The sequence below is a fragment of the Tasmannia lanceolata genome, unplaced genomic scaffold, assembly GCF_043159265.1.
Source record: "Tasmannia lanceolata isolate RefF3 unplaced genomic scaffold, GAP_Taslan_0.1 ptg000007l, whole genome shotgun sequence".
In the NCBI taxonomy this organism is placed as follows: domain Eukaryota; kingdom Viridiplantae; phylum Streptophyta; class Magnoliopsida; order Canellales; family Winteraceae; genus Tasmannia; species Tasmannia lanceolata.
Genome location: NW_027518684.1, coordinates 17323105 through 17337608, shown reverse-complemented (window position 1 = coordinate 17337608; position 14504 = coordinate 17323105). Strand labels below are relative to the sequence as shown.

Here is a 14504-nt window from a genome sequence, read left to right as displayed (position 1 = left end):
TTAGGCCATGTCAGCCAGGAATTTTTTTTTGGGAAATGATAAATGCGCCCCTTTTCATCACTTGGGACACCCAGTTGCATTGTACGTGGCAATCAGGTCCTTTAACTCCTTCAAATGTGAAGTACATCAGCCCCTTTGCAGTCATAGATACACCGTAGCCGGGTGTTCCAAGTGATGAAAAAGGGGTGCATTTATCATTTCCCTTTTCTTTCCCATGATAAATTAGTGTCTCCAAGTGGTGGGAGAGGCGTAGGGCAAGCGGGAGAAGGAGAGGCTCGAGAGATATTTGAGAGGGCACAATTGAAATGAAGGTGAAAAGTGACTAAAATTCAGGAAAAAAGTTGATCCTATTTTGAGTAGAGTTTTTTGTTTGCTGATTTTTAGCCACTTATCACGACTTTTAGACACAGGTTTCCCAATTTTTTGTTTTGTGAAAAAAAGAAAAAGAAAAAGCATAGGACCAAACGTCCCTACTCTTTAACCTAAATGTAGCCCCCCCCCCCAAAATAAATAAATAAATAAATTTACGTACTTCTCTTCTTTCTCAGTGATTGACCCTCATCGCTGATGCAATATTTTCTCTTACAGTGATCAGTGATAACCCAAGCGGCGAAGCTGGTGAAGAGAGTTAGAGAGAGGGTGTGGTTATCAAATAGGGCATCGAAGATATACACGTGCTTATATATGTTCGTGTGAACTCTGTCCTAGGGTTTTGCGGGGTTTTCTCGTTGCCCTCCAATTCAAACATCAAAACCCCCCTTCCCACTCCCAAACAACAATGAAAAACCAAAAACAAGAAAAGGCACCACCACCAACAACCATGGCAGAAGACGAAGAAGAAGAAGAAGCTGAAGAAATCCCACTCAACGGAGACCCCGATCTCTGCAACAGAATAATGGATCGTTACAAGAAATCCTCCGCCCCTCAACACCGCCATCTCTGCGCATCTGCCGCCGCCATGCGTTCAATCCTCCAAGAAGAAAATCTTCCCCTCACTCCACCTGCCTATTTCGCTGCAACAATCTCCGCAATCAATGAAACCCTAGAAACCCTAGATCCCAATGCCATGACCTCTCTCTCTTCGTTCCTATCGATTTTACTCCCTCTTGTTCCTTCACAATCCCTCCCTCCTTCAAAGGCATCAGATGCTATGGAAATTCTCGTTTCGTTCCTCCAGAGACCACATGGAACCCTAGCTACCTCTACGGTTCGGTCCATTGTTAAGTCGTTAGGGCTTTTGGTTCCATTTTGCGGTGTGGAGGACTGGAGTGCTGTTAAATTGCCTCTCAAGACGCTTCTTGCGTTCTCTGTGGATAGGCGTCCCAAGGTATTGTGTCACTGGATCTGTTTGAATTCAACTATTGTTTACTGAATTTGTAACTGTGCGTAATGTGTTAGCGGATGCTGAACTTAACTGTTGAAACATTAGGGCATTTGATGTTGTTCAGGGAAGTATTTCAAAGCGTCAAATTTATGAGGTTTGAGAATTTTCTTATAAATCAAATCTTATGAATTGGCAGTTACATGCTGATATTGAAAAACAGGGGAGACTCGAGCTAGGCCAGTGTGCTTATGTTCGTGATGATAGAGATTAATTGTTGTTGATAATTATTGGTCCTGAAAATTGTTCTTTTCTCCACTCTATGTTGCAGGTTCGGAAATGCGCCCAAGTCTATGTTGAGAAGGTCTTTAAGTCTTTTCATGATTTCGTTATTATTGAAAAAGTAAGCAAAGTTGTATGGTCTTTCTTCAAAAGTTACATGCCTTTGGCGACTGAAATAGGTGCCACAACAATTGTCGATGGATCTAAGAGTGAAATGATGGCAGAACCTAAGCATTTGGAGGTCCTTCATATGCTAAATGCACTGAAGCTTATTGTCCCTACACTATCTACGAAATTCATTGTTAAGATATCGTCGAACTTATATAAGCTCTTGGGTTGCCAGTTCTCACCACTCACAAGGCACATTCTTAATATTTTTGAAGCTCTTTTTGGGTGTTCAAGGCCCGAAGTTCTTGTATCTGAAGCCGACAATGTCATAATTTTACTTGCATCATATGTATCATCCGGTGAGAAAAATCCAACAGACACTCTCTTGTCTGCCTCAACTTTGTTAAAACGGGCCTTGGACGAACTTTATGTTGCAGAACCGGACATTTGGATCAAGAATCTACCTCTAGTATTTGGTTCAGTTGCAGGTATGCTTTCATATGTAGTTTTTATGTGGTTTCAAGCCACTCTTTATGAACTTGAATTCCTGATGATACACTTTCTTTTACACATGCCTACATGTTTCACATATTACACCTTAGGGGTACTCTTGATATTTTCATGTTATTCTTTTATTGTTAAGCTTCTCATTATGCTCCACATTAGATCCTATAACACTTGACACATGAAATCTGTTAATATGGAAGAACAAAATATCTCGAGGTAATCAACCAATATATCTATATATAAATATATGAGGAAAATGATTGTGAGCTTGAAGCTCATATAGCTTATATGAGCTTGAGGGCCCAAACACATGGGTCCCACATTGTTTGTGGTGATCCAAACCATTCATTTGCAAGGCCCCATCATAGATAGGATGTGTACCAAAAATCGGCTTCATTGGATCATCCTAACCCTTCCAAAAGTGGAGGGCAAAAATGGGCAGATTTGTGGCAAACGGTGTCTGTCCGTTTTGCCCTCCACTTTTGGATGGGTTAGGATGATTCTATGGAGCCGATTTTTTGTACACACCCTATCTATGTAAGGGCCTTTCAAATGAATGGTTTGGATCATCCTAACAATGTGGGCCCACATGTGTTTGGGCCCTCAAGCTCATATGAGCTATATGAGCTTCAAGCTCACAATCATTTTCCTCTCTCTCTCTCTCTCTCTCTCTATATATATATATATATATATATATATATATATATATATATATATATATATAGCAATATGAAGAGAAGGAAATAAGAAAGGGGAAGATTAAAAGAAGAAGAAAGGGAAAAAAGAGGTGGGGTCACCGATTCTCTCCTTTGCCACGATGGCTTGGAACGTTTCTTAAACCTTATAGGTTGAGGCTTCGAGGATTGGTGCAGGAAAAAAAAGAAAAAGTGGTTGGGCCTTCAAAAGTAAGTCCCTCGCTGTCTATAGTTTTTGTACATATACGACTATGCTATTCAGTTTTAACCAAGGGAAATGATAAATGCGCCCATTTTCTTTACATGGGACAGCTAGCTGCAGTGTATGTGGCAATCAGGTCCCTTAAATCCTTCCCATGTGAAGTACATCAGCACCTCTGCAGTCATAGATACACTGCAGGTGGCTGTCCCAGTAGAAAAAGGGGTGCATATATCACTTCCCTTAACTAAATACAAAAATGTCATATCATATGAATGAGCCCTGTCACAATACACGTGAGTGTAAGGTTTTAGATTTCGGTTTCAGTCAGCAAGGAAATAGAAACGTCTCATTCTTGTTTGAAAATTTCGGTGGAAATATTGTAAAATCACGAATACGTATGGAAACATATGCACATGATGGAATTTTAAGATGAAACTTCAGGAAATGCTAGAATAAGCATAAACACACTTTGAAACCATCACATAAGCAAGACTGCCAGGACAACCGTCTATGATGGCTTAACAATATTGAACACCTAGTGACATGCATTGGCAGACATGTCTAGAACATTATAAATGCATTCTAAACTCAACATGTATATAACCACATAAATGTAGGAAATACAAAATATATGAAACCACTTCATTCATTAGTTCAATAAAAAATGTTCAAAGTAATGTAGGACTACAATACAATTACGAAGTATAACATAAAGAAAGTACAATTACCAATCATTTCCCAAGGGTCCCAACCATGCCAATACCCAATACCACATAGAGTTACAAGGTTGATCAAATCCACCACCCCTCCCTATCATGATGGGCATGATGCATCTGCTGACTGATCTGGTCCACTCAAATTCAAATATCAGCCAAAAAGACCTTCCAAAATTCAAAAAGAGCTACTTATATTAGTAGTTCACACTCAATTACAATTGACTTCACTACACAACCCTAGTAGAAGAGAAATTTACAGCACTAGCCTCTTATTGGAGCCTTATCAAATAGAAGCCATGTTCTTTGCTGCCCTGTCCTTAGTAGCCTTGCCCTTTAGCCTAGCCGACCTCCCTAGGGCCTTTGATTGTCGAAGGTCGTGTAAGACTTCCTCCCCTTGGTCGGCCATGTCTATTGTGGTGTGGTCCTCATCAAGTGAGCACCTCATTTATCATCCAGCCTCCATCCTCCTTGCAACAGTGCGCACTTGGAGATCACTCATCTTCCACAACCATTGAGGAGAATGCCTCCTCCATCTAGCCAAGCTTCTCCATCTTGGACCTCCATCCCATGACCAAATGTTATGTTTTTATTCTCCACTTTGTATTTGGTGACCAATCATCCCTCTTATGTAGTGTCTAAAAATGCGGACGTGACGTGGAATTCGGCCAAGAACGCGGTTAAGGTGGTCATAACTCGGGAAAGTCAAAGGAGTTTTTATTGACTCTGTAGGGCAAAATGCAGAATGCGGATGCGATCCAATGCGGAACGCGGCCAAGGTAAAAGGGAGTTGACTCGGGTGAGTTCTGAGTCGAGTCAACGAGTTTTTAAACACTGCTCTTATGAGAGGCATAGCTCTATTTTCCTATGTAAAACCATTTTTGGTGGGTTGAATTGAATGACATAGAATTGCAAAACAATCCCTATAAATTGGCCCAATTGAAATGTTTGATGAAATGTCTGTGTAAATGTCCATTCATTTTTGTAGTTACCAAGCTGGGTGACAAAAGGCCATAGAGCTAGAGTTAGTGGTTCATCACAAATTATCAAATCATGGTAGTGCCAAACTGCTAATATCTATATAGGGATTTGCTAGGGACCCTCGCAGAACGCATTTTGCGGGCCGGCTGTTGCATGAGAGAGCAGCCACATAAGCTCAAATTTTGTCATTTAATTCATCTGAGGTGGCTGCTCTCTCATGCAACAGCCAACCCGTGAAGTGCCTTCTGCGATGGTCCCTAGCAAATCCTATAGGGAAACGATATCAGCACACCAACTTTTTGTTATGGGCGCGCTCTAGCTTGTTTTTTTCTTTTTTAATTGGCTTGTAAGAGTTTTTTGGGAACTGTAATGAGCTTTTGACAGCTCTTTACATACTAGAGGACAAGGTAGTGTGCGCATATATCAAAACATGGTTGTGTTGATATCATTTCCCTATATATATATATATATATATATATATGCACCAGCTGTCTCTATGCGCCAGCCTGTCCGTCTCTATGGACAAGATATATGCACCAGCCTTGAGACTTATAGTTGCCCACCATATATATGCACCCGGCCTGTCTGTATGGACAAGATATATGCACTAGCCTGTCTCTATGCGTAATTGTTGTCTTTAAATAGCAGTTGTGTTAGTAGCTAAATAGGATCTAGACTATCTGGCAACGAATAAAGTAAGGAGTTTGCACATGTTTTTGCGAACAATTCATAGATTCAAAATTCTCAAGTTTATCATAATCCATTTGTTGCAACATGGTCTTGAATGGATTCCGACATTACATATAACATTATATTCTGTGAAAATTGAGTAAATGCTATCTTCTGTTTTGGCCTTTGTAACCATGCATGAAATTTCAGTTTCTATATAAATGTGTTTTGCTACTTTATTGATTCTTCACTGATGTTGTGGCCAATACTAATCCGAAACTGAAATGTTCAGGTCTTTTAAATTTTGAAGTAAGTACAGCTGGAAAAACTGCTGATATCTTGAAAGATTTGACCAGACAAAAGGATGGGAGTACTTTCCCAACCAATACAAATCAGTTATCTGATGTTAGCATCATGAGTACTGAAGTATCTTGTGCAATTAGATCTATTTGTGCTGTATTGGAGGATATAATCAGTGCTTGTCGTGGTATTCCCAACGAGCATATCCTGGCTGTTGTTTCAAATTTGTTTCTCAAGCTTGGTATGTCTTTTTTCATCTCTACACTTTGAAACATGGTTATTTCTAGAAAAATTAAATTTGTGTTCTCATATGCTTTGAATTTTACATGATAACCGAGGTTGCATTATTCAAGTCAGAATGATATTCTATCATGTGTTGTTGTGGTTATTGGTTGAAGACCATGCATTGCACTTATTGTCTCATGAAGTTAATGATTAGTCCATTTTGAAGTTTACTTTTAGTTACCTTGCTTTTCTTGATTATTATTTTTCGTCCCCATGACTTTATAAGACCCCTCTCCTGTTTTCTTCCCCATGCCTTATGAGGTATAGGGGCCACTTTGGCGTTTGTGTACTTTCCTTCGTCTTTATTACTTTCCCTTGTTTTATACATAATGCCCACACAAATTTCAAACTAATCCAACTTTGATAGTTATAGTTGCCCACCATGCCTCGAGCAATTATGTGTCTAAATTATCTTGTTCTACCTAAACATCTTAGTTAGACCAAAAAAAGTATGCTTAGTTGAGAATAGGCCAGATTATTGTAGGCCTGGACTTTTTTTGTATCTTTTGATCCTGATTGGAAATTAATTCCTCTTGGAGGATAGCTGAAAAGGTTGGAAATTCATTCATGGATCTAATTGGCAGGTCCTTGTACCATGTTATATGGATTCTTTTGAATGTGGGAAGCACCCATGTCGGACGGATGTCGGATTCCAATACTTCAAGATTCTCTGTGACACTTACAGACCTCTTTTATTTTTTTTCTGAATACTACTACAAATTTACAATTACCACATATTTTGGGTTATACCCATCATAATAGTAAGTTTTTATGTGAAAATAAAATATTATATTTACTTAGCCTATTTAAATATTCAATATATTACTTTTTATCACCATATTATTATGTAAAAAATTATAGGGTCCATTCTTTCCCTGGCTTGAATGCGTGGAAGCACTTTTTGTTGGGACCACATTTTGTGATTTATACAGACAATGTGGCAACAAGTTGCTGCAATGTCCACAATAAACTCACACCAAAGCAGGCAAGGTGGCAGGACTTATTGTTCCAGTTTAACCAAGTTGTTAAATTTCGGTTTCTGTTTCAATCACCATGGAAACGGAAATATTTTGGTTTATTTCAGTGGAAATCCTATAAGATCATGGAAACATATGAAAACAAATGGAAATGATTAAATTTAAATATGAAACTTCAGGAAATGCTACGATAAGCACAAATACACACTTAGAAATCATCACATATGCGAGACAATTATCCATAATGGTTTAAAAACACCGAACACTTAGTGACATGCACGATAGCGCATGTTTGACAATTTAGTACATACCAAATTTCGTATGTAATTCATATAAATATTTATACATAATACATGCACGACATTCCACATGCAATTCATATAAATATAATTATATACTACATGCAGATATAATACGCCATTTTTACACTTATGATTTTGGTTTATACATTTCGACCATTTCGGTTTCGGATTCGGTTGGGATGGAAACGGAAACATTTCAGCTGTTTCGTGTCAGTTTTGGTGGAAATTAAAAACTATGAGTTTAACTACACACTACCGTGTGAACCAGCCATAGTGAATTCTGCTGATGCACTGAGTAGGAGGCCATATCCGGATGGAGTCCTGGGCTGTGGTAGCACTCACACAAGTCAGCAGCGATATAGTGCTTCAGATTAAAGATTAGACGTCAAATGACCTTATCACAAGCAAGTTGATTAAGCAAGTGGAGGAAGGAGTTACAAGATGGGTTTGGATAGGGAACGAAGTCTTCTATGCTAAGTGAAGGAGACCCTATGAACTAAAGAGTGGCAGTTTGAGGCAGATGTTGCTGAAAAACACCCATATGGGCAGGACACCCAAGGCAAGAACAGACCCTTGCTCTGATGTTATTGAGTTATTATTGGCTGTGGATGGAGGAAGATGTTGACATCTATGCGTAGATGTGCTTGGTTTTCTAGCAGGACCAAAGAGAGAGTATGGAATTTACTGCTCGCTTTTGTACGACCTTATTCAAAATGTTGGGTAAAGTTGAACTTCTCCACAGACGAGCAAATGGAAAGAGTCAATGCCTTCTGGAAGATTATTTGAGACATCATACAACACCCAATCAGGATAACACGGTGGATTTGCTGGTTGTTGCACTGTTCAGTTTCAACTTACAGCAAAGCTCTTCTACAGTTCAGAGCCCGTTTGAATTGGCTACTGGACAACCTATGACTCCCCTAAAGTAATCAAACAGAAGTCAGGGGGACGGGGCCTGACAGCCTACTGCTTTGCACGAGGAAGAAGCTATTGGATTGTCTTGCAATGGAATTTCGCCAAAGGAAAAAGTGGGCAGATGAAGTAGAATTCCAGTGGAGTTTAACGTGGGGGATAAAGTAATGATGAAGCTTATACCCCAAATCTGGAAGAAGATAAGTCGAAAGACGGCGCACAAAGGGTTGATTCGCTGGACCCTTTGAAATCACAAGATTGTCAGGTTGGCCTATAGGTTGAATCTTCCTAGTCGTATAAGGACACAGTTTTTCATGCCTATTTTCTGAAGAGGTATAATGAAAACCCTATTGACCCATTTCGAGGGTCTTCTGAGAGAGCATCTCTGATGATCAGGAAGCAATTCAAGGATGTTGTAGAAGTGGTCATTGATCACAAGACGAAAGGTCAAAGCAAGGACATGAGAACACACTTTTTGATTAAGTAGAAAGGGAAGCCGATGGAAGATGCTTTATGGGAAAAAATATGACCTTGTGGCAGTTTGAGAGCCTCATTCAGGAGTACCTATCATCCTATGATTTGTGGACACGGACATGGGTGTCGCGTGTCGACACGGACACGGAGTGTCGGACATGGCGACCTCCCAAAATGTAGAAACGGGGACACGGCTACCAACGAGAACACGTCGAATATAAGGGCACATGGCTACATATACGAACATAATAAAAGTCTGTAACAACACGAAGATTGTGAATTTTAACATTTAAATGTGTAATGCACATGCCTTTCAAAAACTAATAAAATGCACATCCTGACTGGGGGAAGCTCTGAGTAGGAAGCAATCCCCATTTTTTCTTTTACTGTGAACTACTTGGATGCAGCCAAAGGGTGTCTTCCTTGGAGAAGCAGATCCTATAGATGTGATTTCTATTGGCCTTGTTTGGTTGCAAAAACAGTGGAAGACGGCTGGGCATTTTCCGGGATATGGAATGCCAAATGTTGTTTGGTTGTCAAATTTGAGCTAAAATTCCATTTGACTTCAAGAGATTGAGGAGACATCATCATTAGCTTTTTTCCTAGGTGGCGCCTATGTGGTGGGATTGTCCCCTATACTAATCTTCCAATATAAAACCTCCATTTTGGTGGATTTTGGAAGGGAGAAGAGTGGAATATGTCTTATCTTGTGTAATCATTACATTTCTCTCTCTTTCTCTCTCTTCCCTTTCTCCCTCTTCTACCATCTATTTTGGTAATGACACCCCCTACATTTCCCGCATGTTTGACGCCCAACCAGACACACCACTTTTCCCCTATTCTCCTCTAGACAACTCTACACACCTCCCATCCTTGTCACCTCCCACTTGACTACTACTTCCACTACTCTCCCAACGAACCTCACACGCCCATTGTATTTTGGACATGACAATTTCCTTATCCACTTTGTCTATGAGGCCAATGTCCAGGTTTACTCATTAGCCTGAGATGTTATAGGTAGGGATAGCCGTATACTTCTTGATTTTGTCCCAATTGAGATAACCTTTGATGTTTTGGATTATTTTCTTAGTTGTATCTATCACCAGCTCACTCATTTGCTTTCTTTCTCCTTCAATAAATTCCTTTTATCATTAAAGTAAAATTGTTTCCTATCTATCCATCCACTGAACAGTGCTATGAAAAGTGAAAGTCCTGAAAATGAAGCCTACAAACACCTTCTAAAATTTCTACTTAATAACTTAATATTCAAAAAATGGCTATTAAACAGTAATTCCTTGCTAGTTTGACAATCAATTTTACTTTAAATAAGAAAAAGATTTTATGGGATGCTAGATGACAACTATGATGTGATGCTCATTCTCGAGCATGGTTTTCTAATAGTTAATACTAACTACTAAGTAGATATAGATATATGGAAGAAAAAAAGTTTGCTTTCCAGAAAGTAACTGAGACCTTTATTACAGCTCCTGTCAGAGGTCCTGCAGCCTGTATTTGTGTCTGGTGACAATACAGTCAAAACCCAAAAGAAAAAGAAGCCCAATACTGGAACAGTCGAACCTTTTGTGTACTTGTGACAAGTGACAAATGACAATACAGTCTAATAAAAAAAGCCTAGTACTTTTTATGACAACACAGTAAAAGAGGAAAGTACTGTCTTTGTATTCATTCTATAACAGAAAAGTAAAAAAATGGTGAAGATTCTTACATTTTAGATTTAGATAACTTGCTTTTCTGCTTTTTATACGGTTTGTGTAACTTTTTCTATCAAAACAGTAAAGCATATGAGACTTGACGTGAAATAGGAAAGTAGATTAACAAAGGACGTGTCGAACTGCGTGTCGACACGAAGTCGACACGTGTAAACTCATAAAAACCAAAGTGTCCACGAATCATAGCTATCATCAATTCCAACATGGACTTTGGGTGTTTTGTGTTGGGGAGATTTGTCACTCTTTAGCGACATGGATGTTGGCTTGAGGTGGCACCTTGCACCCATGCCAATGTCAAGACATGAAGCAGCAAAGTAGGCAACGACCATGGGCTCAAGGCCTTAACAGAGGAAAGACTGTGCAAACGGGCAGCAAAGGAATGGCGCACAGCTATGCATGGCATGCACGCGAGGGGAGGACCACTTGCGGGCAAGCATACTAGCGGGAAATGATAGCATTGTGCCGGCGGAGCGCACTGGCAAGATGCAGCTGTAGGGAGGTAAGGGTTCGAATCCCTCTCTCTCCTTTTGCTCATTGAATCGATTTGTTTCTTTTTTCTTTATTGTATTGGCTTGGCCCCGCCTGGTGTCATAAAAGGGAATGGCTCGGCTAGGTGGGATAGCCGAACCAGAAAAAATCAACAAAAGTAAAATAGATAAATAAAGATAAATGAGTTGAAAAAGAAAAAAAGAAAGGAAAAGGGAATATTTTTTAAGTATGACCTGATCCTACCTAATATGTCTAATAGAATCAATTTGATTCCTACTTCATGCATTTTATCTACTGTATCAGTTAAGAGGGGTCATAGAAAGAACAGGTTCAAAATCACGATCGATTCCTTTTTCAAATCCTGCTGCAGCTGCACGGGCCCTTCCCGCATGCCACAAATGACCCACGAATAGGAAGAATCCTAGAACAAAATGAGAGGTAGCTAACCAACTTCTAGGCGATACATAATTGACTGCATTGATCTCTGTAGCTACGCCACCCACAGAATTTAAAGAACCTAAAGGAACAATTGAGTCATATATTGACGAGAAGCAACAACACACAGGTGCTTTGGGCTTATCAAAACCATGCTATCTCAGGGGAGACATGAACTAGTATTTGTTCTTCAATTGTTCGTTTGTATGTTCATTCTATTTTGGTTTATTTCTTTGGTTGCTAATATGTGGTTTAGACAAATGGAGATCCGGTAAAGTTGTATGCAGCAAGTCGCTGTTGTATCTAATAAGATACTGCTCAATGGTATTACCGTTAGATACATGTTGCCTTTCTAAGTGTCGGATCTCCTCGATCTTGTTAGCAAAATCATGTTGTCTACATTGTTGTGCCCCGGGCTTGCAATTTACGGCAGTTTTATTTGGTTGTGCCACATGTTGTCTTGTGGGATGCAACCGTAATGGGCATGTGTTAAAAAAGGTCCTTGAGCAGTTGTATTCTAGGCATATAAATAGGCATACAATCCATGAAGTTAGGGCATTGGGTGTGGGAGTTTTCCTTAGTGAAAAAGGCAATTTGAGATTGTCTGTGGACGTAGGCACTGTTGGCTGAATTACGTTCAAAAGTCCCTTTGTTGTGTGTGCTCATAATTGTGTGAGTGACTATTTAGAATACTAGCCTCTCATGACATAATTTTTGAAAGAAATTTGAGAGTTACCCGTGATGTTTTTGTCTTATCTATTGGAGATAAGGTTGTGTGCCTCATAGGGAAGGAGATTAGTTTATTTTTGTTTGCTTGTGTGATTGATGGAGCGTGAGGGTTGGGTTTTGGGATTTACATAGGATAGGAAGGGAGTGTTGATCATCGACAGACTGGGTAGAGAAAGTTTGGGTTTATAAAGGGATTGGCTTTAGTGACACATGAATTAGAAAGAGGAAGTTAGGTTTTTGAATGGAGGAAGAAAGATAAGGATTTCAGTTGGAAGAGCTTTAAGGAAAAAATGCTTACCTTTCAAGGTGAGGAATGGAATCAGATTGAAATGAATCATTGAAATGAATCTGGCTCTGATACCATGTAAAGAGTTCGAAGTAAATGAAGGGTGAAAATAGAGAGAGATGGGAGAGGGACCATACATTGTATGGGGGAATTTCTATTCAATTATTATGAAATATAGCTATCATACACATACATGCATATCAGTGTTATGTAAAATAACATTTGAGCCCTGAATGACGTCTTTAGCACTCTCTGCTTCATTATTTCCTTCACATTGTATGTGAGAGATGGGGGACTGATACAAAGTCAGAATCTTTTTCTTTATTTCCTTAAACAAAAATGGGAAAAGTGTGAAGGCAGGATGAATGCTTTTCTTATCCATTTGGTGGTGGTCAAAGAATCTCTTTCAGCCCACACATTTGAACCACCTACCTCAGCCATGAATTTAGATTCGTGCCAGGTCGCTCACACTTTAGCACCTAGTTATTGATCTTAGCACCTGGGACCTGAATAGGTCAAGACCACAACTCCTCTAATATTAGAAACAATACCCATGCAGGGTGATTACACAACTCCTATTCTTTCAATCTTTTCAAACTAGCGAAGGATGGCAATGCTGCAACAACAACAATGTTGGTGATGGCAAAGATGTCGGATGCCAGTATGTATCCGTTGTTTATAGGGACGATTTGATGACTATTGTCATCCTCTAAACACCGTTACCCCTCGAGGAGATCCACAAAGAATGGTTTGGAGCGACTCGATAGAATCAACTCTAGTTGCTTCGGTGGAGAACCTCACCATATGTGATCCCATGTTGTCATTGTTACTCCTGATTGATTGGAGAGAAAGCAACTCTATGAAACATCACTTCACATGACTTACCTGTAGCTAAGCTAGAAGGAAAACCATTGCAGCCATCACCGTCCTCATTGGGCGGTGCTGATGTGGAGTGTGGACAATGCCTAGACATTTAATAAGCTTGGCACACTAAATAAAGGGCATGCATTCTTTTATCATCTGAACAAGCCACTGATCTTTGGAACTTGAAGCACTAGAAATCCCATCCCTTAGCTGTGAATTTCTATTTGGGAAAGAGATGTTAATGTTCAACTGATAGACTTGCCTACAAATGGAATCAGCTTGGTCTGGAATGTTCTGGTCCTCAGTACATACATTGGTGCGCACCTAAGTCACAAATATCATTCTCGGGAATTTCTTGGCAAGGGAAAAATCTCAAGATATATTATTCTCTTTTATTTGTTTGGGTTTCTATCGTGAAAAAACGATAAAATTTAAATTATTTAAAAATATATAAAATAAGAACAATAAAAAATATCTTAAAAATATCGTAAAAATATCGCGATACTATCTCGGTAAATTAAAATATCTAAAGGTATAATTGTGGAATTGTAATCTTTAAAGTTTGTTCCTTTTTGTTTGTAACTTTAGTGGCTTAATTTCTTTATTACTTAATATTGTAACGTCGGATTGCTACTTCATCTACCAACTATTTTGCACTTCCAAGAACATTGGAATTCCTCTAATTCTTTTTTTCCAGTAATCATGTATATAGGAAGATGGGCTTTAGCAAATATCCCTTATGGGCCTACATAAAATTCTTGGTAGAGCTTCTTAGGGGAACAAATGCTTAGGCTTGGAGCTGAGCTTGTTATAGGGAACTATTTCATGGAGCACATCAAGTGAAGAGAAGAAGCTATGAAATTAAAATTTGTAGTTCTCTTAAATGATCAAGATGCAACTTTGTCTTATTTATTAGAAGAGCATACAGAAATAAGGGTAAGTACTAAAGAAGGTGAAGAGTAGGGAATGATAGAAACCATTCAAAAAATAAAAAAGTAGGGAACGATAGAAGTAGTACAAGTAGCCTAAATAGTTGTACCAGTATTTATTTTAGTTTTGACTTTAGTGCTAGTAGTACAAGTAGCCTAAATAGTTGTACCAGTATTCATTTTAGTTTTGACTTTAGTGCTAACACATGTAAGTTCCTTTGAAACTTCTGATTATGAATTTGTGATCAAGTAGCTTTCCGTTTTTGGTAATTAGGCAAGTACTGAACTGACAACCTCATAGCTGTGACGTAGAG

At 39.1% G+C, this 14504-nt stretch overlaps 1 protein-coding gene across 2 annotated transcripts in view; it reads left to right on the top strand.

The window, feature by feature from the left end:
• The first annotated feature begins 533 nt into the window (after window positions 1-533).
• LOC143882137 (ARM repeat superfamily protein) overlaps window positions 534-14504 on the top strand; it is a 38568-nt gene continuing 24597 nt past the window's right edge. Inside the window, exons 1-3 of one of the 2 annotated variants that reach the window (XR_013252117.1) lie at window positions 534-1327; window positions 1653-2199; window positions 5771-6019. Coding sequence is in view for 1 of the 2 variants with exons in the window: in XM_077385573.1 (XP_077241688.1) it covers window positions 779-1327; window positions 1653-2199; window positions 5771-6019 (1345 nt within the window). In the remaining variant the exon portion in view is untranslated. The remainder of the gene's footprint in view (window positions 1328-1652; window positions 2200-5770; window positions 6020-14504) is intronic. The other variant, XM_077385573.1, reaches the window with a different exon arrangement.